Source organism: Muntiacus reevesi, chromosome 6 (assembly GCF_963930625.1).
Source record: "Muntiacus reevesi chromosome 6, mMunRee1.1, whole genome shotgun sequence".
NCBI classification, from domain to species: domain Eukaryota; kingdom Metazoa; phylum Chordata; class Mammalia; order Artiodactyla; family Cervidae; genus Muntiacus; species Muntiacus reevesi.
Window position 1 is genome coordinate 61,257,035 of NC_089254.1, and position 27,332 is coordinate 61,284,366.

General features: G+C 38.7%; 1 protein-coding gene across 2 annotated transcripts in view; it reads left to right on the forward strand.

Annotated features, from left to right (window-relative positions):
- The window catches only part of PDE1C (phosphodiesterase 1C), a 502,728-nt gene that overhangs the window by 385,543 nt on the left and 89,853 nt on the right, over positions 1–27,332 (forward strand). For both annotated transcript variants that reach the window (XM_065939408.1, XM_065939407.1), the window contains exons 7-10: positions 6,087–6,203; positions 9,593–9,733; positions 21,235–21,335; positions 24,217–24,345. In XM_065939408.1, the coding sequence (XP_065795480.1) occupies positions 6,087–6,203; positions 9,593–9,733; positions 21,235–21,335; positions 24,217–24,345 (488 nt within the window). The remainder of the gene's footprint in view (positions 1–6,086; positions 6,204–9,592; positions 9,734–21,234; positions 21,336–24,216; positions 24,346–27,332) is intronic.

The following is a 27,332-nucleotide window of genomic DNA, read 5'->3' on the forward strand; positions in this document are numbered from 1 at the left end:
AGCATTATGAGACTCAGTCTGACTTTGGCCATAGGAGATCAAATTTGTTCTGATTATCAATGTCCAACATGAAGAGGAACTTTGGTGACCATAATTCTACCATTATCTTCTTACCTACTCTATGTATATTTTGTAGATGAAGAGACTAAGACTCAGTGAGATGAAAAAAAAAGAAGACAGAGACAGAACTAAGGTTTGATACCAGAGTTATAGGCAGATAGTAAGCTCTCGATAACATTTTATGCATGAAAGTATGTTCTCCACAGCCCTCATCCTCTTCATGTATCCTGTTGTTTTCCCAAAACTCTCAAAAAACCTGAAAGTTCCATGGAAAGTCACACAGATGCTTGAGTTTAAAGAGTTTAAATCCTACAGAATGACTCCCAATCAGACAAGCTCTTGGAATTGTATAGAATATCTCTAAGAGCCCTTGAAAGTGAAAGTGTACGTCACTCAGTTGTGTCCGACTCTTTGCGACACCATGGACTGTATAGTCCATGGAATTCTCCAGGCCAGAATACTGGAGTGGGTAGCCTTTCCCTTCTCCAGAGGATCTTCCCAACCCAGGTATCTAACCCTTGTCTCCCGCATTGCAGGCTGATTTTTTACCAACTGAGCCACAAGGAAAGCCCTTGTGTAGATGTATTTTTGTATGTGTGTGTAGATTCAGACTCGCTGGTCTTTTAAATTTAGGGGCTGTGCTAAGGCCCAGGATCACAGGACTGGTTGACATTGCCTGGTGCCTACACATTGAATCATGTCAGCTTAGTCAAAGCGGTCCCAGCATTCTGACTCTTGTTAAATGGGCTTCCCTGGTGACTCAATGGTAAAGAATTCACCTGCCAATGCAAGAGACATGGGTTTGATCCCTGGTCCAGGAAGATCCCCTGGAGAAGGAAATGGCAACTCACTCCAGTATTCTTGCCTGGGGAATTTCATGAATAGAGGAGCCTGACGGACTATAGTCCATGGGACTGCAGAGAGTCAGACATGACTTAATGACTGAACAACAACTACAAAGCTTTCTCTGAAACCTGAAAAGTGTATCCCTGATGGAATTTTCAGAAGATAATTTAAATTCCCTATTCACAGAATCAGATCAATTTAATGTCAAGAAAGAGCCCTTTAGGGCTAGTTTGATTTTATATTCTATAGTCCCTTTCTCTTGTCTCAGGGACATTCACTACCTGACTTCGGGAGATTCTGTATTCAGATTCTCAGTTCACCATTTCGTCTCTTGTCAAGTCATCTAGGACAGGAAGGGTGCTCAGGAAAGATACAGCAAGAAGATACATTTTTTTCTCTCCCTCCTCTACAACCTCAACTCTAATGCTCAATTGTGTAATTCACAGCAACATTTATTTAATCTGTGAAACCACTTTATAAGATCTGATGTTTCATAACACCCACTGTGAAGTTGCACTGATTTTCATAATTGAATCTGAAACCTTCAGTAAAAGTCTTAGGAATGTTAAAAGCATCTTTATTCTTAATTTCTTCCTTTATTGTGAAAATATATACAGGTGGTTTTACCAGTACTAAGAAATTTATGAAAATATTTCTTACAAAATGGAGCTTCTTTTCTATACAGAATGACTGAAGAAATGTGAAACAACCTGTGATGTGCATGAATTGTTATTTTATGCTTCAGTTCAGTTCAGTCACTCAGTCATGTCTGACTCTGCGACCACATAAATTGTAGCACGCCAGGCCTGCCTGTCCATCACCAACTCCCGGAGTTTACTCAAACTCATGTCCATCGAGTCGGTGATGCCGTTCAGCCATCTTATCCTCTGTCGTCCCCTTCTCCTCCCGCCCTCAATCTTTCCCAGCATCCGGGTCTTTTCCAATGAGTCAGCTCTTCACATGAGGTGGCCAAAGTATTGGAGTTTCAGCTTTAGCATCAGTCCTTCCAATGAACACACCTAGGACTGATCTCCTTTAGGATGGACTGGTTGGAACTCCTTGCAGTCCAAGGGACTCTCAAGAGTCTTCTCCAACAGCACACTTCAAAAGCATCAATTCTTCAGTGCTCAGCTTTCTTCACAGTCCAACTCTTACATCCATATATGACCACTGGAAAAACCATAACCTTGACTAGACAGACCTTTGTTGGCAAAGTAATGTCTCTGCTTTTTAATATGCTATCTAGGTTGGTCATAACTTTCCTTCCAAGGAGTAAGCATCTTTTAATTTCATGGCTGCAATCACCATCTGCAGTGATTTTGGAGCCCAGAAAAATAAAGTCTGACACTGTTTCCACTGTTTCCCCATCTTTTTCCCATGAAGTGATGGGACCAGATGCCATGATCTTAGTTTTCTGAATGTTGAGCTTTAAACCAACTTTTTCACTCTCCTGTTTCACTTTCATCAAGAGTCTAGCTCTTCTTCACTTTCTGCCATAAGGGTGGTGTCATCAGCATATCTGAGGTTATTGATATTTCTCTCAGCAATCTTGATTCCAGCTTGTGCTTCTTCCAGCCCAGCGTTTCTCATGATGTACTCTGCATAGAAGTTAAATAAGCAGGGTGACAATATACAGCCTTGACGTACTCCTTTTCCTATTTGGAACCAGTCTGTTTTTCCATGTCAAGTTCTAACTGTTGCTTCCTGACCTGCATACAGGTTTCTCAAGAGGCAGATCAGGTGGTCTGGTATTTCCATCTCTTTCAGAATTTTCCACAGTTTACTGTGATCCACACAGTCAAAGGCTTTGGCATACTCAATAAAGCAGAGATAGATGTTTTTCTGGAACTCTCTTGCTTTTTCGATGATCCAGCAGATGTTGACCATTTGATCTCTGGTTCCTCTGCCTTTTCTAAAACCAGCTTGAACATCTGGAGGGAAAAGTAATTCTCAGAAGCAGACATGTTGTCTTTTGGAGGGGAAAGTTACCTTGATGATTCAGAATAAATGCTAACTCTGAATTGCTGCCCTTCTCCACACCATTGCTAATGCAGTGCAGAAGGCTAAAGCTATTATTTCTCTTCGTTGTATGCTCTGTTTACTGTGGAAGTTCAAGACCTTTTTACTATGTAATGTTTTTCTGTGTCCCTAGACTCTGGTTTTATTTTCAGTGGATTGGAGTTGAACTGGACAGATGACATAGATTCTTTTTTTTTTTACATAGAAACCTTATTAGGAAAAGGTTATTTTCACTCCACTGCCAGCAATTTATATGGAATCACTATTATTTTCTTCTACTACAGAAAATTTCCCAAAAGCCTGAGAGAATACAATTAATAAAATAATCATCCTGCTACTGTCATGTTAACCTTTGTGATTAATGTAAGAACATAGCATAAAATAACGTTTAAGGAAGAGAATAATTAGTCACCACCAATCTCTAAATTTGAAATATGTTGCACTTTTGTTCTTTTTATTTGTTTCCATGCAGTGAATACTAGCTTCTAATTTGGGTTGTTTTATCTCTAATCTTCTAAGGCGGGGTTATCAGGAATGGAGAATTGTGCTGTTCTTTAGAAGGGCATATGCCATGTGACTCAGGAAGAGACAGCCTGGACAGACTCCAGGTTTAAAGGGGGAGGAAATGAGGAGGTTCAGGCTTCCTTCACACTAGACTAATAGGAAATTCACAGGACTGGTGCTTGGGCCAAATTTGCTAAGAAGAGAAGATTGGTTTCAGGCAGTTAAATTAGGTGCTTGTTAAAATGCAGATTCCAGGCCACAAGCCAGGATTCTTCAGAATCCTCCACCAAAGAATCAACATTTTTTTCTGAGCACCCCAGGTGGTTCTAAAGAGCACTGAAATTTGAGAATCGCAGCTAAAATGTCCCCAAAATGAGGGGCTAAAGAGACTATCCATCTCACGGTCTGTATTTACACATCCTTCTGTTTCTCTAAGACCTAATATCCAGAATAAATCTTGACTTTTTACTATGATTATCTCTTCATTTCCAGTGATAGCTTTTTTCTTCTTTTATTCATTTATATGAAGAGGATTAAAAAATGCGACCAAATGTTTTCCTACCTACTGAGTTGTCAGTGGAGTTTTCTTTAGGACTAATAGCTAGACAATGGCTGTCATGACAGTGCCAATTTTGGTAGCCAAGGTGAACCTTAGGGCTTCTTTGATAGTTAAGTTGGTAAAGAATCTGCCTGCATTGCAGGAGACCCCGGTTCAATCACTGGGTTGTGAAGATTTGCTGGGGAAGGGATAGGCTACCCACTCCAGTATTCTTGAACTTTCCCTGTGGCTCAACTGGTAAAGAATCTGCCTGCATTGCAGGAGACCTGGGCTTTATTCCTGGTTGGGAAGATCCCCTGGGGAAGGAAAAGGCTACCCACTCCAGTATACTGGCCTGGAGAAGTCCCTGGACTGTATAGTCCATGGGGTCACAAAGAGCCGGACACAGCTGAGCAGCTTTCACTTTCAAGGTCAACCTTGGGTTCTTGGATTAATCTTAAATGGCTCCACTGTCTGTGGCCTAGGCACTCTTGGGGTAGTTAGGGCCTATGGTTTGGGTCACAGCACATATTCATTGAGCTTACAATGTCATCTGTCAGTGATGCTATCACTGGGGCATCAGTGGAGTTGTTGCCTGGTATTGGCATTAGACACTTCATTTCATCTCTCTATGAGAGATGGGGTGGCCATCTATGAAACTGGAGAAAGTGATACCCATTTTTAGGGTTATAAGGGTTTGCAAGTGTGTATCAATTGTTCCTACTGTGCCTGGCACAGAAAATGTTTAGCACTTGTGACTATTTCTTTATTTATTATAATGGAGGAGAAATTATTGAAGGCTAAAGTGAGGTTTACTACTAAATGTGAATTGACACAACCTATTTGAAACCTTTTTGGAAATGTTTGGTTTTCCCTATATACTGTTTGTTTTCCCTGTGCCCTGGTATCCATGAGAGAGACCCTTTGTGATCTCAGGGTGATCTTCATGATTTGGATCTTTGGAGAGGAACAGGATTGGGATGGATAGGTGATGTTGGAATGCAGTGGAAGCTGTTGTGGGAGTCACTGGGTCCAGCAGTTCCTAAGCCAAGGTCTCTTCCAGGAGACCATCTGACACCTAGCTTAGGTTCAGTGTGATCTCACATGCATCCTTATTGTCATGCTCATGGCAATACACTTTCCTTAACCACTGAAATGAAACTCTTGATATGCTGAGAAACCAAATGACTATTGCTTTAATTATTTCTTAAACATGCCTTTGTTTATAACACCCACAAGTAGCTATCTATAAGTCAAAGATGTATTTGACAGTGTTTACATATATTTTGAAGTCACTATTTTATGGACAAATAAAACTCTGAACTTTAAGAATAGTGTGTGAGGAGTGTGTTCAGCTTAGCTCTTAGTTTCATATTTTCCAGTAAAATGACTTACAGATATGAGGACTCGGTCCTCAGATCAGTGTCTCCAGAAGTGATAACATTTTTCCATCCTGTGGAATGAAGGCTTTCCCCTTGGCTTCAGCTTAGCAGATTAGATTCTTAAAGTGACACATTGTTTTGTGTTCTGTATCATGCATGTTTCTGAACACTTTTAAGTGGGTTAACATTCTCCACAATGGACCAAGAGGAAGTCAGTAGATGGTATTACAGGCCTGGTTAGGGATAGGGAACACCCTAGGTTATTGTGAAGTCAATTAAAACTTTGGAATTCAGCAGAAGTAGTGGAAGGTTAATGGAAAGAGCTTGAGTTTAAACTTCAGTTGAACGTGTGTTTGTGTTTTTGCCCCACATGTGTTCCTAACACTTGCCTTTTATGAATCTTAGGGAAATTAGCTAACTTCTCAGTTTTCTCATTTGTGAGATATAACTGATAATACCTACCACTAGACTTGTTTTCAGGATGAATTATATATTTATCATTGATCATAATGCCTAGGTATGTACCCAGTAAATTATAGCTCTTGTTATTACTAATAAGGCTATTTCATATTTTATCAGTAGGATTGCTATATTGGAAAAAGTTTGAGAGGGGAAACAGTATTCGAGTCTTAGACTGTGAATTACCAAGTTAGGGCTACAGGCTAACCCCAAAGTAGGAAGATAAATGTAAGTGGCTACCAACTAATGAATTCTTTTCTTTCTGCCCTGACCTGTAGGATGTGGACAAGTGGTCCTTTGATGTCTTTTCCCTCAATGAAGCCAGTGGGGACCATGCACTGAAATTCATTTTCTATGAGTTACTCACTCGCTATGATTTGATCAGTCGTTTCAAGGTCAGTATCTAATTAAAAAACAAACAAACAACTGCGCATGTTTGTCCAGCCTTGCAGGACTTTTGGGCTAAGACCAAGAGAATCCTTCTAATGTAGACTGAAAGCTGCTCTGGGGTTACTTGTCCAGAAAGCCACTGCCACAAACTCCACACTGAGGGGAACTTTCATTATTCCCTTGCCTGGTGAGCCCATCAAGGGAGAGGCTGGAGCCGCCTATTTAGATCCCAGTCTTCCTAGAAGTACAGCTGGAAGTCTGAACCAGACCTACCTGCCTGCTCTGCCTGCAGTTCTCCTTTCAGCCGGACTCCGTGTACTAATGACCACCACTGGCAAGGAGATAGGAATGGAGATAAGAATGTGCATTTATTGTCTCCATGAACTTCTCTTTCGGTCACTTGACTCAAATTCACACAAATACTCTCACTTATCATCTATGATAGATCATTGATATTTCCCAACTATTTATGTTTTAAATTAATTCTTCAATTTTAAGAGCATGAGTCAATTCCAGTGTTCTACCTCCTCAGCCTTCTAATTCCGCAGACTCTGGAGGCGGGGTCCCATTCTCTAGGGAACCTGAGCATTATCTGCTGGCATCTGCCGTATCATGCCCCTCACATTTCTCTCATCAATGAATGAGTATCCAGAAAATGCAGGTCTTTTTCTGTATCAATTTGTCTGGGCAGCTTGATTCTTTATCACTTTCCTAAGGACTGGGCATTTAGGAGTGTATTTCTTAATAGTCATAAGCACTTTATGACAATGGTCTTTAATTTCTTTTGCATCAGAAGCCTGTTTGACGCTCAAAGGCTAATACCATGTCTGGTAGACCAAACACTAGAATGAGATTCAGGAGATCACCTGGATCCTGATGTCAGTTCTGACCCAGTAGCTATGTGACCTTGAGTAATGACCTTTACCTTTCTGTGAGGATCCCATCTGGGAAAAGACATTGCTTTCCGAGAAGGGATAGAACTCACTATGCCAGTCCCATGATTTCAATAAGAGCGATAACTATGAATCTTATGCTTTCTTACCAGAAAATCTTCAGTGGTGTATTACAAAATACCTGGTTAAAATCAGGTCTCCCCAACATTATATGGTCCCCACCTAACTCCAGTTCCCAAGAACTGGCATCAGTCACACTTACCTCTGTGTAAGGAACATTTTGAAGCAAGACTTAGTTACATCATGGACAGGTTTCAGGGTTTCAGAAGAATTCTAGGGCCCCAGCAGAGGTGGTGAGCAGGAGGACTGGCCATGTCACAATCCCCAGATGGTCACCAGGCAGCTTGGCAAGGACTGGACTGACAACCTGCTAGAGGGGAGTATAGAGCTCTCATGCTACACTCATGCCCATCAGTAATCCTGGATTTGCTTTTAAAGTCCCTTATATTAGGGAGAAAGAGTAAATGGCCACTTTTTCAAGTTTCCTCTCTTTCCACCCGAAACTCATTTCATTCTCTTCTTGTTTAGGAGCTATTGGTCATGATCAAAAAGGAGGAGGGCAATGATGGGTTAGGAGTCAGGACCAGTCCCATTTTATTGACCCCTGTCCTGGAATGAGGTTTTCATCCTGTCAACTTAATGTCTTTCATTTTATTTTGTCAGGCATACATGCTGGAAGATGAAAAAAAACAAACAGTATTCAGATAGCTTGAGGAAGAGGATGGTGGGGGAGAGTCACATTTCCCTTGATCTATTACTGTGGTTCATTTAATATGATCAAGAGGCAGATCTTTCACTGACTGAGCCACTGGAGAATGGGACATGAACTGGTCTCATTGGACACGCCCATCATCAAACTGATGCATAATTGCAGGCCTTTAAGGCTTATGTTTTTTAAAATGAAAGATTATAGATTGGAAAAGAATAAAAACAAATCTGAATGAATATATTAGTATTGATAGATAGAATCTATCTATCTATAGATAGAATGAATAGAATAGTAATTTCAGAGTCTTGGAGACTTGACAAAGATATTATTTTTCAAAAATTTTGTTTTATCTATTTTGGGGCATTTTGTTTATTTCTGTTATTTGTTAAAATAAATTCAAAAGAAGCCTGTTTGAAGATCTAGTGGATTCTCAAGACCTTAAAAGAAGCTGCAGTACACATGCACACACCTTTATCTAGCATTTCAGTGGCTCATAGCTCTCCAATGAACAGCCCAAAGAATCTAAGTTCATTGGATCTTCACTTTTAAAATGATAATGAATTAATTTCTCACATCTGAAAGGCTATATTTAATTTTTTTAAATCCACAGATAGTAAATATGGAGCAATGTTCCCAAGGAAGAACATAGTATGGATTCTCATGAAGCACTTATTTTTTCTTATGAATGTAATTTCTAGTCTCCTGGAACACATACTTTCTCCTTTTCCCCCAGTCTTATAATTGATAATCTACACTAAACCAAGGAATTGATCCAGAAAACGAATGTAATGAATGTTTTCCAAGACCCCTTATTTTGTACAGGCATTTTGCAGTTGTTCACTTTCTGCCAAATAGAAAAAGAAGATATGTATATTACCCATATTTGAGACAGAAAGCAGCTAGGATAACTGGAAATATTTTTCCAGATTGTAAGGCACCAATAAGTTGGGCTTCCCAGGTGGCACAACTGGTAAAGAATCTGCCTCCCAGTGCAGGAGATGCTGGAGACATGGGTTCAATCCCTGGGTTGGAAAGATCCCCTGGAGTAGGAAATGGCAAGCCACTCCAGTATTCTTGCTTGGAGAATTCCATGGACAGAGGAACCTGATGAACTACAGTCCATGGGGTTGCAAATAGTTGGATGCAACTGAGCGACTGAGCATAATAATAAGTTGCCAAGTAATAAACACAAGAACACAACTCGTTTCTATTATAGAACAGACTCTCATTTGTAGTTTGTTTGTTTTTTTTTCAACTGTCTAGTGTACCCATCATTCCTTCTAAAGGGTGCAGTTTTCAGAAGGCTTGAGTTTGTTTTGCAATCATTTTATAACTTAAATGTTTGTGTACTTTATGTTTTCCCACAAGTAAATGAGATGCTGCATAGTATTTGTTCATTTATTTCTTAACAAACAAAGACTTGAACCTTTGCCTGAGATTTAAGTGAACACCTGCCTTTTTGCCCTCCATGTCCTTGAGATGATCCTGTCATTACCCTGGGCCTCTGAACTGGAGAACAAAGAACAATTTGCAGGGCAGACCAGGGACTTCCTGTTCAATTTTCAAATTATCCAATACTTTGTTCAGTGATTTTTATTAACTTTGAAAAGTTCTTGTGTCCTTGTGTGCTCTCTTAATGCTTTCAGAAAGAGATAGCTAGAATACCTTGGACTTTTTTGGTCTTTCAAAGCTACTAAATCACTAGCCAATTAACCTTGCCACTCTCTTTCAGATCCCCATTTCTGCACTTGTCTCATTTGTGGAGGCCCTGGAAGTGGGATACAGCAAGCACAAAAATCCTTACCACAATTTGATGCACGCTGCTGACGTCACACAGACTGTGCATTACCTTCTCTATAAGACAGGAGTAGCAGTAAGTACATAGGAACACAGATTACACAAAGATGTGATGGTGATTTTTTTTAAATTGGAGGCTGTTTCTGTTCTGATGAGGTTGAGCCCACAAGAAATGTATTGTTTTATGGACTTCCTATTCCCGAATAATTATCTAACCCAATCATGGAGAGTGTTGGAATTCCTTTTTGCATGTGACTTTTTCTTCATCCTGAACTTGATGAAAAAAAAATCTGGTAGTAACTTGTATCCTTACTAGGCTTTGACCAAATTAAATATAATTTCTATAACTAAATATGCATTTCCAGATATAGAGAGTGGTACTATTAATCTCTTGCTGTGTTCAATCACATTGCTATCCATGCATATTAAAATTGAATTGAATATACTTGGTAATCATATTGTACACAATTTGCTTTTGGTTTAAACCAATAGATCTTTTTCATAAGGGTTGTGGTTATTCTCATCTTACTTATTATGTGCATTTGATTTTTTTGAACCTAAAGGTCAAACCTTACCTCTAACCATTTGGAAATTTCTTGCTTTGATCCAACATTTTAGCTCTTTAGATACTTTTGAATCTCTGATCTATAACTCATTGTTTTAACAAACCTACTCAATTTGGTCATATACTTTTTGCCCTTTTTACCTTGATATAAACTATTCATTTAAAAAATACTGCTGTTAGTGACAGTTAGGTCTCTGTAGTAAATCTTTATGATTTTTTACTTTGAAATCTTCTTCACAATTGACATTGAGATAGACATTTAGGGGATGTGGTTATTAATTAACCCATAAACCCAGTACACATTTATTATCTTTTCTGCTAGGGCATGTTGAGAGGCTTGGTCTAATATCTCATATTAAATATGGAATACAGTGGGAGGAGTGTGGGCTCTGGAGCTAGATATAGTTGGGTATAAATCCTTGCATAATTGCTTATTAGATTTGTGACCTATGATAAATTGCTTGAATCTCTGAGTCAAGATTTCCTCATTTCTAAAATTGTGAAAAATTTTCTATCTTGTGGAAGTACTGTGATGGTTAGGAATAAAGTATCAAAAGTATGAATGCTCTCTCTGTCTCATAAAAAAAGCTGAACAGTCAGGAATTGTTCTTATTTAAACTCTGTAAGATTGCCCTTAACCTCTCAGCAATTTTCATGTTTTCCTTATTATAGAGTCAATTTCTTAAAAACAGTGTTTAAAAAGGTGTTTTTTAAATTTTAGAAACTCTACATAGGAATCTGTATATATGATAAAGAGTTTTTGCCCAAAATTTAGAGCAGATATGTTTATGGTGGTTCCGTGAAAGCATGGAGCAAAACAGGAATCCAACATTAGTATTGCTAGTGAGCACTTTTCTGGAGATTCTCAACCAGTGCAATATGGTATCTACAAAAGTTGAAGAAGCTTCCTATGAAAATAATTTGACCATCTGTCCAAAAAAACCCCTCCAAACCCTATAAATTATTTGATCAAATAAAAGGCCTCAGTAAGATATGGATAAAATAACTGTCTTATACACTGTTTCCCAACATACATTCCCAACAGTTTTTTAAAAAACCTACAAATTACCCATGAAGAACTTCAAAATTAATGAAAAGGAAACTGAAATTAAAGGGCACGAAAATAATGTTTAAAATAAATGGAGAAATATACCATGTTTTTAATTGAAAGCCTCAGTAAGAAATAGATGTTAATTTTTCTCAAACCCATCTTTATAAATTCAGAGCAATACCAGTAAAAATTCCAAAAGAATTTAGCATGTCACATAATAAACTGAGTCTAAAATTTATGTAAAATCAATATTTAAGAACTGTAGAAAAAACAGTTTTGAAAAAGACAGTGTGTGTGATGGGTTAGTTCTTACTCTACCAGAGATGTTAAAGTATCTGCTAAAGCTATAGTAAAGCAATGTATAAAAACAGTGTGCAAAAGTAGACAAATATATCCATGGAATTGATTGAAGTTTTAAAAGCTGAACCCAAATATTGATTGAGCAATTATTATATGTCATGTACTTTATAAGAGGATGAGGGTGCATTGTAGCTCTTAGAGAACTTGCATTCTAGTAAGAAATTACAGGTAAAAGACCAATGAAAAAGTAAATAATATCGCTAGTATTCTGCAGAGGATTAGAGCAAGGGACTCACACAGGGTAAATTAAGTTTTATTAGATAGGAGAGGCATCTTTCCAGAAGTAATATTTAATCTGAGACAGTTGTGATTTTAGGCTTGAGTCATGCTAAGAGCTGAAGAAAGGTATGCCAGTGGAATTAGTGCAGGATTAGTACAACTTCCTCATGACTGGAGGGAGTCAATTGTACACACTTCCAGTTATAAAATAAAAAATCACGAGAATGTAAAGTACAGACCAAGTTGGCTTTGTAGACTTGGCTAATGGGTCTCAGTGTTATTCTAAGTGCAGTGTGAGCCAGCTAAAGCATTTCGCCATGGGAGTGCGATGATCTGGTAAAGACTAGACAAGAATTACTGTGAAGAATGGGTCTTGAGGCATCATGTTGGAAGAGTAGCGCAGAAGTCTCCTGGAGAGATGATGGTAGTTTGGACTAGGAAGGACCTTCCTGGGGTATAGAGACCAGATGTCCTATTGGTGAGGTAGAGTTGAAAGAATTGGATGGTATAATAGGATTTCAGACACTAAGGAAGAGAATCAAGAGGACAGATTAGATTTTTGGTTGGATAAACAAGGTTGATGAGAGAAGCTTTCAGGGAAGGGGAGTCGAGAGTTTTGATTCGGACATGTTGAGTTTAAGATCTTTATGAGATATCATTGTGGCGATGTTAAGCAGGAAGAAAACTAAAGGGGTCTAGAGTTCTGGGGAGAAGTCAGGGATGGACAAAGAGATTGGGCTCTCAGGGGCTTATCAGTATTATTTAAGGACATGAAACCAGATGACATGGTCTAAAGAAAGGATGTGAATAGAGAAACAGAGGCACTGTGAAGTGAGTCCCAGAGCGGTCTAAAGTTTAAAATGGAGCTCATTACTTCACCATTTTAGTCTGGATAGTTTCCTTTATAGGATATCATTTGATTAACCACTCAATTAGCATTCAAAGTAGCTTGAGATTTTTTTGAGAAACTCAGCCTTGGAGATTTTGTACGGCCCTTGTTCCTCTAGATCATTTACAGCTATAATATATATTTCAAAAATGGTGTGTGCAGATACAATAAAATGAGGACAAAGAATTAGAGCCAACAATAGTAACTAAAAAAGAGCAGCCAGTGTCATTGGGACAAAACCCAAGACAGCGTGAGGTTATGGAAGCCAAGGAAAGAAAGCGCTCCAAAGGAGAGCTGTGACTTGCATGTAACATGCCGAAAGGTTGAGTGGGATGAGGACAGAGAAGTGACCACTGCCTTTGGCAACATTGGTAGTCATTGGTGCCCTTGTCATGATTGGTCCCCGTGGTTTGCTGGGGATGGAACATGGACTGAAGTATGACAAGGACAGACCTGCAGATGAGACAGTGAGGACACATCTATGGAAAACACTAGTAGAGGGAAAATTACTTGGTTCCGGAAATGTTTGGGGGACAGTTCATTTGGAAAAAAAAAACAATAGTTTTTGTCCTACTTGAAATCATTCACCAAACATCAGACAAATGAATTAAAGATGTGAGCATAAAATTTTGATTATATTAGAAGAAAATATGAAGTTATGTTTATAGCCTTGAAAAGGGAAATCCTTTCTTAAATAAGCCTCAAAACATGAATTATATAACGAAATATTGATTATTTTGAGTACATGAAAATGAAAACCTTCTGTAGGATTAAAAAAAATCACCATAATTAAGCCAGTACTTGAGGAAAATATGTAGAGATCAAGGATTAAGATCCAGATTATATAAATCAAGAAAGTGGTACAAATCCTGTGGGCAAATAGGAGGAAACACACTGAGTTAATATTGTCCTATCGCCAAGTCTCTGTCATGAGCTGAATTTTGTCCTCTTTCCCTAATCTCCAGTGCCTCGGAATGTGACTCTGGAGATAGGGCACTTAAGAGCTAATTTAGATAGATGAAGGGCATATGGGTTGGCTCTAAACCAGTGTGACTGATGTCCTTATAAGAAAAGATTAAGACACAGACATGCAGATGCCCTGAGGAAAGAGCATGTGAGGACATGGGGAGGTGGCCCTCTGCAAGGTGGAAAAGAGCTGTCACCACAAACCAACCCTCCTAAAACCTTCATCTTGGACTACTAGCCTCCATAATTCTGAGAAAATATATTTCTGTTATTTAAACTGCCTAGTTGGTGATGCTTTTATATATCAGCTGTAGCAAACTAATACAGTGGCAGAGCCAGGATTTGGTCTTAGTCTGACTTCTAACATTTAAATAATTCATGTATTTAAATGCTAATATTTAGCCATGCTTCTGCAATGCTGGTGGTGAAAAAGAGCGTGACGTTCTTATACCTCAGTATGCTCATGTGGTGAGGATTAAAATGGATATGAAAATATACTTTGAAATCATCTGTTCGACATATACGTAGTTAGCACCTACTGCATTCAGTGTACTGTGGAGACATAAAGGTGAATCATAGGCAGTCTTTTTAGCCATCTGGAAAAGCTCCCAAACACTTATGCTAATGTAAGTTATCATTAACATAGATTAACATAGATGTTATATCGTAGCAGCCAATGATCATGACGTACTGCATACTATTCTTGAATGAGCTCATTTGTCATTGCATTTTCATTATCGATTCAGGCCATATTCAGAATAATTCTTAAATATAGAAACTACTTCCCGCCCACTCTCTCTTAGAAACACAGCTCAAAACAAACTTTTTTCATTGCAAGCTTACAAAAACAGTAGGAAGCATTCTGATGAATGGAGAGCATATTGTGACTCTAACCTTTCATTACAAACCAAGTGGGAGAAAATGCTTGAAATCATTTCAGTTTTATAAACTGTAAGACACATAGGGAGTGAAAATATCCCATTGATAAAGTGATGTCTGGGCTTCAGCATCCATCGTGTTACTCATTGTAATCTGTTTATATTACTCATTATTGCTTAGCCTAGATGCCTAGTGAGGCTTGAATCTTTTCATCATGATTTTGCTCACATCTAAGAGAAAATCCTTGAACAGAATTAGACTGAAGAGTTGTTGATTGAATAGATATGAATCAGACTCCAAGCTCCAGTCTACTTTTGAGTTAGATCACAAGATTTCAAACTCCAGTCCTATCCTTTGTCCCATTCATTGCTTTTATTAGGCAAGGTGCCATTAATTTTTCTTTTGCTTTTTTTTTAAAAAAAAGAGAAATGTGTATCTTGTTCTTTTGACTCTACCTGGCATTATCATATTTACAAGGGACCCACTAAGGGCATGTAAACAGCATCCTGGTTAAAGAGTGCTAAGTAATTTTATTAGGGTGTATGGTCAGTAGAATTTTGTCCCCCATGACCTCTGCCCTCTGATGGCACACTTTATAATACATTATATTAAATAGCAAAAGGGGTTCTGAAGATACAGAAGGGTGCTAATCAGAGGACCTTAAAATAGGGAGGTGATCCTGGAGTCTCCAGGTGGGCCCAGTGTAATCACATGAGTCCTTAAAACTCAAGAAGTGTGTCAGGGGACTTCTCTGATGGACCACTGGTTAAGATTTCCCTTTCCAGTTCAGGGGATGTGGGTTTGATCCCTGGTCAGGGAGCTAAGATTTCACATGCCTCGTGGCTGAAAAAAAAGCAAACAGAAGCAGTATTGTAGCAAATTCAATAAAGACTTTAAAAATAGTCCACATTAAAAAAAAATCTTAAAAAAAAGAAATGTGGCAGAGGAAGGTGAGCAGGACTCCATCAGCTATTGCTGACTTGAAGATGGAGGTGCCGAGCGGAAAGCATGGAAAAGAATTCTGCCAATGCCCTGAAGGGACCTGGAAATGTGTTTTCCACAGAGCTTCCAGAAAGGAACACAGTCTGCCAACACCTTGGTTTCAGCCCTGTGAGATCTTCACCAGAAAATCTAGCCTCACGATGATGGTTTCTGACCTACAGAACCCATAGGAGTGTGTGCCTTACATGGGTGGTAATCAGTTAAGGGAACAATAGAAAACCAATAGGAGATGGAAACAGACTAGTAAAGAAACTGTCCTTTACCTGTTGAACTTACAACTTGCTAATAATGTCTCCTCTGGCAATGGCAAATTATCCATGTCTTTTCCTCCAGGTTTTCCCTGCCCGCTGCTTGTTCCCCTCTCCCAGCCCACATACAAGCATGGCTTGCTCTCCTGAGTCATACGCAGCATAATTCAAAGTCCACCTTTACCAGTTGGCAAGGCATCCCTGTCACTGAATTAGTTAGGACACTCATATTTTGTAGACAGGGAAATTCTGGAAAGGTCTATTACTTGTACCTTGTCACAGTTTGATAAATCTGGAATAAAATTCTTGTGGGAATTAAATTTCTGACTTCTTATGATTTGTCATAAACCTTTGGGATTGACAGTGTTGAATTTGGAAGAAGCAAGGAAATCTGAGCTATATTGAAATATGAATATTTCCCACAAAACAGCCTTTCCCACTCTCTGTTTCTAATAATGCTACCCTCTAATACCACCCACCATCTTTTTAACCACTCAGGCTAGGAATGTCGGGATCTTTTTTTTTTTAATTTAAATTTATTTATTTATTTTAATTGGCAAATAATTGCTTCACAATATTGTGATGGTTTTTGCCATACATCAGTATGAATTTGCATAGGTAAACATGTGTCCCCTCCGTCCTGAATCCCCCCGCCCACTTCCCTCCCAACCCTGTCCCTCCAGGATCATCTTTAATGCAACCTCCTTTGGACTGCAACCTCTTCATGGCCGCCTGCATTCAGTGAGCTGATCAGCTGTAAGGGTTCTAGTTCCATACCATCTATGCATCCTATAAGGACTTTTCAATCCAAAAGTAGAGGTCTTATATCGTTCTTTTGTTGCCGGGGTTCAGCCTCGGCAGAATCCAGGGGATACCCTCAGGAAGAACGGCGTTGGCGAGAGAGAGAGAAGACACATGAGACCAGCCTTGATAGGGCCAAGTCTGCGAGGGAGAGAGAGAGAAAGAGAGAGAGAGAGAGAGAGAGAGAGAGAGAGTGACCAGATGGGGGGTGCGGCAGAGTCTGGCAATCCTTTATTTTTTACCATAGATTTTATACCCTAAATTAGTACATTTCTAAAGGGAAGATAGTTTAACATTACATCAGCTTGTTCTTCACGAAACCAGGGTGTTTTCTGCATACTTCTTTGTTTATGAGGGTCTTGTACATTATCTTCTGGCCTTGGGGCCTATTAACATTTTATGCAAGTCAGGTGAATGTAAACCTATTTTCTGTTTCTATGGTGACCTTAACTGAAAGGTAGCAGTCTCATAGGGCAACAGTACAGAGTAGAAGTATAACCTTGTTAACACAAAAATTAATCCTTCTGCAGAAGTTGTCAGTTGTGTTTATCTAAGAAGTTTATCCCACACTGACTCTGTGACTTTGGTGAGGCAGCTTCTGCCTAGCACTCCTGGCTGACAATTAACAACCATTTCATTGTTACCACACTAGGGCTAAGTTCTTATTTCTCTAGATCTTTAACTATATTAACAATAGTTTCTATAACACAACCTTAACACATTAAAAGCAAAAACACAGCAAGCAAACGTCAACCCAATAACCACCTTTAGAATAATTTTTCTTATGTTTTCTAATAGGACTCCTTCACCCCTCAAAAATGCTCTATGTCTATTAGGGCTTTTATATAATCAGGTTCTTTATGCTATTTTATGATTAGGATATTATAAGCAATCATGCATATTAGTACCAAGGGCATAAATGCATTTGGCTAACAAACTACCAGCAAAGGAGTTAAAATTAAAACACTCCTTTCACCCTGGATAAGCTCATAAAATACCACCATCTGGGAAACTTATTGATTAAAGTTCTAAATTGATTCTTATTTGAGAAGAAATTGGGGAAGGCCTTCTGCCTGTGTCACAGAAATTAGGGAGTAGTCTATTGAGGCAGGCATCAAAAAGACAAATATCATCTTTAAGGTGAGCGCCGGGGGCAGCTTTTCGAAATCCCTGAAAACCTGATCTGCCTTGCCTGTCAGGCTTTCTCCTCGTGACCTTGTCATGGGTGGGATCTCGTGAGCTGGCCTTTTCGAAACCCCTGAAAACCTGATCCGCCTTGTCCGTCAGGTTTTCTCCCTTATGACCTTGTCATGGGTGGGATCTCGTGTGCCGGCTCCCAGCACTTTGTGCTCTCTGCTTTTCTATCTCTCTCTCAATAGCATGCTGAACATATTATTTTTGGCGTATAAACTTCACTGCCTAATAAACCTGATTTGTATTCTTCATCCTGGCTTTTAATGCCTGTCATCATAGGGCCCTAATCAACCCTCACTCCTGCTCTACTGGGCTTCCCTCATAGCTCAGTTAGTAAGGAAGCTGCCTGAAATGCAGGAGACCCCGGTTCGATTCCTGGGTCAGAAAGATCTGCTGGGGAAGGGATAGGCTACCCACTCCAGTATTCTTGGACTTCCCTTGTGGCTCAGTTGGTAAAGAATCCGCCTGCAATGCGGGAGACCCTGGTTTGATCCCTGGAAAGGGGAAAGGTTATCCACTCCAGTATTCTGGCCTGGAGAATTCCATGGACTGTATTGTCCATGGGATTGCAAAGAGTCAGACACGACTGAGCGACCTTCACTTTCATTTTCACTTTCCTGCTCCACTAAAGGGAATCATTTCCTTACGATGAATCGGCTTTTGCCACTGGTACTTGTTCCGTTGTTCATTCTGAAAATGCCTGATTCCATCCTTGCTCAGTCCAGGCTTCATTATGTTTTTATTGTTTGTTGTATGTTCATTTAATAGTTCATTGGTTTTGATTTATTAGAAATAAGTTATACTTAAGATATAATTTTGTCCATATATTTGGATAAGGAGGGGAGTTACACTGATATTTGTGAGAACTGTGGTTGTGCAGTTATTTAGACACCTTCTGCTGGTTGAACTGAGGCTCTGTGATTCAGATTGTTTAGATGGTACACTGTCTCCCATTCATAATCTTATCTTAAAATGTTAAATTATTAACTTGACATGAGCTTGGAGAAAGAGATACGTCAGTGGGGGGGAAATAGGTAGAGGAAGTTGGGATAAATGAGTGGAGACAAGGTATTAGGGAAGAAAGAAGAAAAATTTATGTGAATGAAAAATATCAAGAATATTTGTAATATAAAATCATAACTATGCAATTTTATGAAAAACTGAGTAAGCATATAAACAGTGACCCAAAGGAATAGTGACTTAAAGATTATAAAGTAAGAACTCTGGAGTGTGTGGCTTGTCTCAGGACTAGCCATGAGACCTCGGGTAAGTTACTGAACCTCTCCTAATCTGTTTTCTCATCTATGAAGTGGGGATGAAAAGAGTACCTACCTGTATGGAGTTGTGTGTATTGCATGAATTTCTTTGTGTAAACAGGCAAACGCAATGGGAAGCTCCCATAAGTGTTAACCCCGAGGAGGATGTCTTTTGCTGCTTTCAGGATAGTTTTACTGTTTTCTTGCACTTGTCAAGATTTTATTTGCCAATCTTTTTTTCACTTAATTTTGTTGATTTTTCATCTTATTCTCTTTTCTCCGTGTGTCTTTTTGTTCATGGTATGTTAGTTTGACTTTTTGAGATGTATTATCAAGAATGCCAAAATGTTTCCTGACATTTCATGCTGGATTCTGCTACAAGTCATTTTTTAAAATATAGTTTTTTTCCTGAGTTTTTTTCTATGCTCATTCTTTCCCTAACTTTGAAGTCTTTTCTTCATAGGTTATATGTAGTTTGTTTATTTTTCCCTTGTACATGCTGATGTTTGAAGAAACGTGTCCCCATCCACATCACCAAAATTGGCTGTAGTTCAGTGTAGTCATTATCTTCAAAGAAGGCAATGATTTCAGTAGTTAGGTGAAGACCAAAATTAGTAATTAATTGAAAAAAAGTTAGAGTGAGAATTATTAGAAATTACCTGTTCACTTTTAAATCATTTTTGTTAGCAAATCAAATAAATATATTTTATTCACTGATCTCTAATAGAAAACCCAGGCTGCTTTCTTTTTTAAACTAAATTTCATTTACATTATTTACTTATTTTTAAAATGTTTGACCTCACTGTGGGGCCTAGGGGGTCCTAGTTCCCCAATCAGGGGTCAAACATATGCCCCCTGCAATGGAAGTATGGAGTCTTAACCACTGGACCACCGGGGAAGTCCCTGGCTGCTTTCTGAATTCTTCCAATTTAGGTACTCATATTTGCATTACCTTAACCCTGCCTCTGTCTAAGACTTCTAGTTTTATTTCTTCGAAGGAATGGGAACTTAAAGATTTCATGAAGAAAACTGAGTGCAGAATCTCCCTAAAATTTTTATAATTTTTTTCTACTGTTTCCTAGTGATCACATCTATTGAGACACCAGTTCTTTTAGTGACTGTGCAAAGCATTGAACTTCTATGGACATAACCTTTTGTGTTCATATTTTATTGGTTTAGGTTATATTTTATTATATAATTGTAATAATAAGTACAGTTTGTCAAAATTGCTTTTGAAATGAATCACACTGAAGCTTGTAATCATTAACTCAACTAGCACAAAGGTAAGCAGCGATACCAAGGGTGAGCTGACAGTACAAATGTTCCATCCTCTGGGCATCAGGCAGCGTGGTTTACAGAAGGGAGGGGAGATACCAGTGAATCCAGAGTCTCTGAAATAGAAGTCAGTTGAGGGAACTTCAAACAGAGCAGTGATTCTCAAACTTCAGCATGCATCATAATTATCTGTATGGCTTAGTGTAACACAGATCGGTGGGCTGCAACCCAGAGTTTCTGATCCCAGTGGGACTGGGGTGAAGGGTTTGCATTTCTAACAACCTTCCAGGTGATACTAGCTCTACTGTTACAGGGAACACACTTTGAAGACCACTGAACTGCAGCCAACTTTGGTAACATAGATGGGGACAGGTTTCTTCAAACATAGATCGGTTGACTGCAACCCAGAGACCAAACATTATTTGGCAGAAGACCAAATGTTGTCTTTCCACTCTATCTACTACCCATCTTCTAGTGGATAAGCACTAGGTTATCTGTTACTCTTAGTTTTGGTATTGTGTTGAAACTTAACTTTTTTTTTCTACTCAGGAACTTTATTTGAAATTTGGTAAAGGAGGGAATGAGAACTGTTAAAGTCTCACATTCATTATTTTTTGCTTCTTTGAAAAAAAGAAACCTACTAGTTAGCTCTCTCAACTGTGCTAGGCATGCTGTTTTCAAATCACACATTCCCCAGTCTCCTTACAGAAGAAGAAAAAAAAAACCATTTCTGCCTGTCAGAAATGTGTCTTTGGCAATAGCTTGCCAGCTGCAGGGTGGATAGGCAGCAATGTGGGTGTGTTGTCAGCAAGCTGAAGACTTTGTCTGAGAAGCAGGCAGATTATGTGATTGCTCTGTAATCTCCTTTTCAGAACTGGCTGACGGAGCTGGAGATCTTTGCTATAATCTTCTCAGCTGCCATCCATGACTACGAGCACACTGGAACCACCAACAATTTCCACATTCAGACCCGGTGAGGATGTTGAAATGTTTGGAAAAGAGGCAAGAGGGGTCAGGGATAGAGTGTGGAAGTCTGAGAGGGGCAGCCACCTTTCTTTTGCATGGTGGCTCTATTTTGAGTTTCTGAAGGAAAAAGAAATGAACTTATATAACAAGAGATCAGCTGGGTCAGCTTCAATCAAAACCTAAGAATTAAAGAAACCATTTGCTCCTGATTCTCCTATGTTATTCACATTAAATATGGATATACTTCTCTTAGTCACTTCAATCATGTCCAACTCTTTTTGACCCCATAAACTGTAGCTCACCAGGCTCCTTTGTCCATGGAATTCTCCAGGCAAGAATACCGGAGTGGGTTGCCATTCCCTTCTTCAGGGGATCTTCCCAACCCAAGGATCGAACCCACATCTCTTGCGTCTTCTGCATTGCAAGCAGATTCTTTACCACCTGAGTCACCAGGGAAGATCTATTCTCTAGTCTAATGCTAGTTATTTTTGTATGTACGGGCTATGCATACTCTTTGTTGTTGTTCAGTCCCTAAGTCATGTCCAACTCTTTGTGACCCCATGGACTGCAGCACATCAGGCTTCCCTGTCTTCCACTATCTCCTAGAGTTTGCTCAAGTTTCATGTCCATTGAGTTGGTGGTGCCATCTAACCATGCATACTGTACCCATTTCTAATAGGAGGTGAAACAGTTTACATAAAGGTGCAGATATCATGTAGACTAAACCAGGGAGGACAGGCAAGGATTGAAGTAATTTTCTTGACATTAGCAATAGCAGAGACATCTTACCCTCTGACCTCAGGGATTCTGCTGATGCTTTTCTCATCCTTCCTGATTTCATCTCTGCCCTGTTCAGTGGGTATGTTACTCCCCAACACAAGGTTTTAGGAGCTAGGTGGTCTCATGTAGGCCACTTTGCACCCTCTGTAAGGAGCTTCACAGGTAGACACAAACCTCTGTGGGGCATATTAAATACAGATCCAGGTGCCTCCCTCAGAACCTCTTCGCTGTAACAGACATCACAAATTGATTTTGGTAATTTTTTCTTACCAAACTGCAGATTTATCCTTAGTATTCTTCTCAGCACAGAATTCCAGGCAAGCAGTACAGTCAATTGTCATTTCCATTTAGGGTAAAACCTTATCTGCCTTCTCCTGGTCTAAGAACTTAACCTCTCAAGACAATGATGTAGAACTGGAGAGACTCTTGACAGTAGGATTAATTGGATCTTGACATAGAAATCAAAAGAAGTAGAGCTGGAAAAAGGCGGTGAGACATAGAGAAAGAATATTGTAGAGAGGGTTGAGTTTAAGACTAAAATACTTGCTGATTTCACTTGAAAAAAGCAGGTGCACACTCCAGATATATTTGTGTTCGTTAAGTCATTCTACGTGTGTTTAATGAAGCCAGCACTTAATTATGGGGTACACAAAAGAAGACAGTATCATCTGATCTCTGTTCTGAAGGGCATTTCAATAGAACGGAAGCGGACAAAAGGTCTTCAGCCACATGCTTCATTTTCTGCTTTCTGCCTCCTCATAGAGTGTCTCTCTGGGCTGCTGTGGAGCAGCTTTCTGTAGCTTTGTTGTAAGATCTTTGAATACAGGGATTCCACAGAGCATCTCTGTTTAATAGGTATCTGCCAGTGGAGCCTTGACAGAGATGGCGGTGAATGGCACCTGCTGAAGGAAGAGAGTTGGGTGGGACATTTGTACCTGGATCTTGGCTGGAGAGCGATGTCAAAACTAGTCACAATTCAGAGGAAAATGGCTTAATTACAGTAGTTAAAAAATAGCTTAATGTCACAAAATACACATCAATTGGTGCTTGCTTACTCAATGGATACAAGACTAGATCTTCCACCTCCTTGGCATTTGCTTGTTTTGTATTATCTCCACTGGAGTGGGAAAATTCCAGAGGGTTCAGTTGAGCTTGGTTTGGAATGAAATTTAAACTTTCATCTTCTTTAACTGAATTTTATCCAAAGCATCTCTGCCTGTGGGATCCTTGTTTAGGAAACTAAATATGTGACTAGGTTCTTTGCTCTTCGATGGGCAGACTGTTAAGCCTAACACTTTCAAAGTATTTTACATACATTCCAAAGTTTGGAATGCAGATGATAGTTGGAAGTTATATTGAGGAGAAATGGCTGAACTGTCAGAATACGTTGCCTTTATTCAAACCCTGAAAGTCACTGTGGAGCTCTGCAAACTCTCAGTTTATATATCTGGCGCTCAGCTTTCTTCATGAGAAATGAACAAGCTCTAATAATCTAAAGTTTCATTAAATTAAATGTATTAAAATAGTATACCTCCCTATGTTGGTGTCATTCAGCTGTTTGAGGAAGTGAATAACAATTGTCATATAACCCTTATATTTTTTATTCTCAACTTCCCATGTATGACTTTCATTTGGCAAAATTTTAAGATCAAGCTACTAACAAAAGAACTTGCTAACTATACCTGCCAGGTGGTATGTGTTCAGAGAATTACAGCTAAAACAAACAAACACATTCTATCATTGAATAAAATGAAAATAATCATTTCAGAAAATATAAGTAAGTTTGACATGACTTGCGTTTAAAAAAAAATTGCATTTGCCACCACTACAGTTAATTGAGGTCTTGTTATAGAATAATTTTTAGAGAGTTCTCAAGTTGGATATCACATGTGAAATAATAGCCATATATTGACATTTCAATACCCTGCAAATATCAATTGATAATTTGTAATGTTGGTGCTAACTTTTTGATTGATATAAATGACATGGGGGCAAAGTTAATTGCTAAAATAGGATAAAGAGATGGTGTATTTCTACCTTTAGGAGAGTTACCTGAAAAATCTCAGCTGTTCAACAACCTAAATTATTTTTCTTGGCTTTCTGTTCAGGTCTGACCCAGCGATTCTGTACAACGATAGGTCTGTTTTAGAAAATCACCATTTAAGTGCAGCCTATCGCCTTCTGCAGGAGGATGAGGAAATGAATATTTTGATCAATCTCTCGAAGGATGACTGGAGGTAAGGATGAGCTACAGGAGAGTTATGGAAGCCAGGTAAGGAATGGTGAGAGAGATGACGTGCACTTATTTTGAAGAAATAATACTCTGAAGCTTTTCTTGCTGTTTATGTCTCTTTTTTTATTCTTGACACAAATATTCAAATATATTATAGGCACTTTGGACATATTTGCTATTGGTTACCTTAGGAAACTAGTGTTGTTTTGATCTTAAATGAATTTTATCATTTAACATATTTTTGTCATTTTATTTTTGATTGGACTTCTTAAAAAAATCTCGCAAAATTTGCTAAGGAAATTGACAGGTTAAAATAATCATGGGTACTTAATTCTGTCACCTAAATGATACTGTGTGTGTCTTTGAACTTGGGTAGACCTAAGTTTGAATGTGAACACAGTCATTTATTAGCTGTATGTCGGTTGGGAAGCTACTCAGCCCCATAACACCTTTTAAAAATTTAATTTCTAGAAAACTTATAATAACATTTACCTTATAATTTGGTTAGGGTAATAATAAATGCCAAAATCCATCTAAAATACTTAATTCACTTTGTGATACATATAGCAAGCCTGCGGATCATTGTAGCTGTTAACATAGGGTCAAGGTGTTTCAAAACTTGTTGGAAAAGTCATTTAAATGCTTAAAAACCTCTGAATCTACTGTGGTGCAAATAATACTTGTATTTTAATTAAATGCTTTGTTGTTTATTGAATATCTCTGTGCCATTATACAAGGATTCAGAGAAATAAGCTATTCTGAACAACAAATCGGAAACTTGATTTTCAGGAAGAGCTGGCTATTAGTTTCCATGCAGCTCTAGTTCATTAAATCATAGAGGAGTATTTGTCTTGGATTTTATTGGGAAATGGTAGATTTAAGAAGCATCTAAAAATGCAGAGCATTTCAGTGAATCAATGCAAATCTTTCAGAAAAAGGAGCCCTCTGTCCAATTTAAATGTTTGTAAAAGTATAATGAAAGATTTGAATATGGTAGAGAACAGCTTTACAAATATTCAGATATGTCCTGGTATTGAAGTATGTATGCTTGTGTAGATATATGTTCCTGGTCCCAGGACAGTCTAATGAAGCCCTCCAGAGCTTGCATGATTACCTCTTTTTTTCTTTCTTTCTTTCTTCCCACCCTCCCTTCCTTTCTTCCTTACTTTTCTTTTTTTTTTTTTTAAGTTTCTAATAGATTTTATTTTTATTTATTTTTTTTTATTAGTTGGAGGCTAATTACTTCACAACATTTCAGTAGGTTTTGTCATACATTGATATGAATCAGCCATAGATTTACACGTATTCCCCATCCCGATCCCCTCTCCCACCTCCCTCTCCACCCAATTCCTCTGGGTCTTCCCAGTGCACCAGGCCCAAGCACTTGTCTCATGCATCCCACCTGGGCTAGTGATCTGTTTCACGCTAGATAATATACATGTTATTCTTTCGAAACATCCCACCCTCACCTTCTCCCACAGAGTTCAAAAGTCTGTTCTGTACTTCTGTGTCTCTTTTTCTGTTTTGCATATAGGGTTATCATTACCATCTTTCTAAATTCCGTATATATGTGTTAGTATGCTGTAATGTTCTTTATCTTTCTGGCTTACTTCACTCTGTATAATGGGCTCCAATTTCATCCATCTCATTAGAACTGATTCAAATGAATTCTTTTTAACGGCTGAGTAATATTCCATGGTGTATATGTACCACAGCTTCCTTATCCATTCATCTGCTGATGGGCATCTAGGTTGCTTCCATGTCCTGGTATTATAAACAGTGCTGCAATGAACATTGGGGTGCATGTGTCTCTTTCAGATCTGGTTTCCTCAGTGTGTATGCCCAGGAGTGGTATTGCTGGGTCATATGGCAGTTCTATTTCCAGTTTTTAAAGAAATCTCGACACTGTTTTCCATAGTGGCTGTACTAGTTTGCATTCCCACCAACAGTGTAAGAGGGTTCCCGTTTCTCCACACCCTCTCCAGCATTTATTGCTTGTAGACTTTTTCTTCCTTACTTTTCTTATCCCAGGGGAGGGATATAGGGAGGTAAAGTTGGGTAGGTGCACTCTAGAACTCCGTGAATTCTAAAGAAAGTTCATCAAGGTTGTCAGGAAGTTCTTGAGCCACAGTCAGCCATCAGAGGAGTTCCATGTCTCCCAGGAAGAGATATCCTCAGTCACCTGATGCAGCCCAGGGAAACATGACCTTGGGCAAAAATGACAATAGTTGTCACAATGTAGTAGCTGAGGCCCATGGCCACTTAAAGTCCTAAGTTGGAAGTCTGTGTGATATATTCTCATGGCCACTATCCCATAGAGATTAAAATATTATACTAAATGGCTGCATAATATTCCATCTGTGGAAGTGCCATAATTAGTTTTGAATGTGTGAGTATGGGTGCATTTGTGTGTTTGGGTTATTATGAAGAATCTTACAATGAATATTTCTTTAATGTATTTTTATATGTAGAATTAATGGATCACAGAATGTTTGATGTTTTAAGGTTCTTGTTGAACTTTGTCAAATTGCTTGCAGGTAATGAGCTGAGACTGCTGGCCTGTGGGATTTGTGAACATATGGGAATTATGACTGGATGGGCATAATTGCCTCTTAACCTATTTTCAAAGTACAGATATGCCACTTCTATTAGCTATAGTTTTGTTAAGGATTTTCTATTTCTACTTAACTATATGTTTTTCAGAATTTAGTTATGTTATTTGTGCTTCCACTTTGCTATGGTCATGAGCCTCATTCATTGTTCAGTGTACTGCTATGTTAGTACACTAACGCTAACCCTAACACTAGCCCTGATTTTTATTAGGCTGGTTTTGGCAATATCTAAACCCAGAATCATTGCAACACACCAGAACATGTCAGTTCACACTGGAATACATAAATATGAACCAATGCAAACATCATAATTATTTATCATTAGCTCTACAAAGTAATACTAAAAATTCCCCAAGCCAGGCTTCAACAATATGTGAAC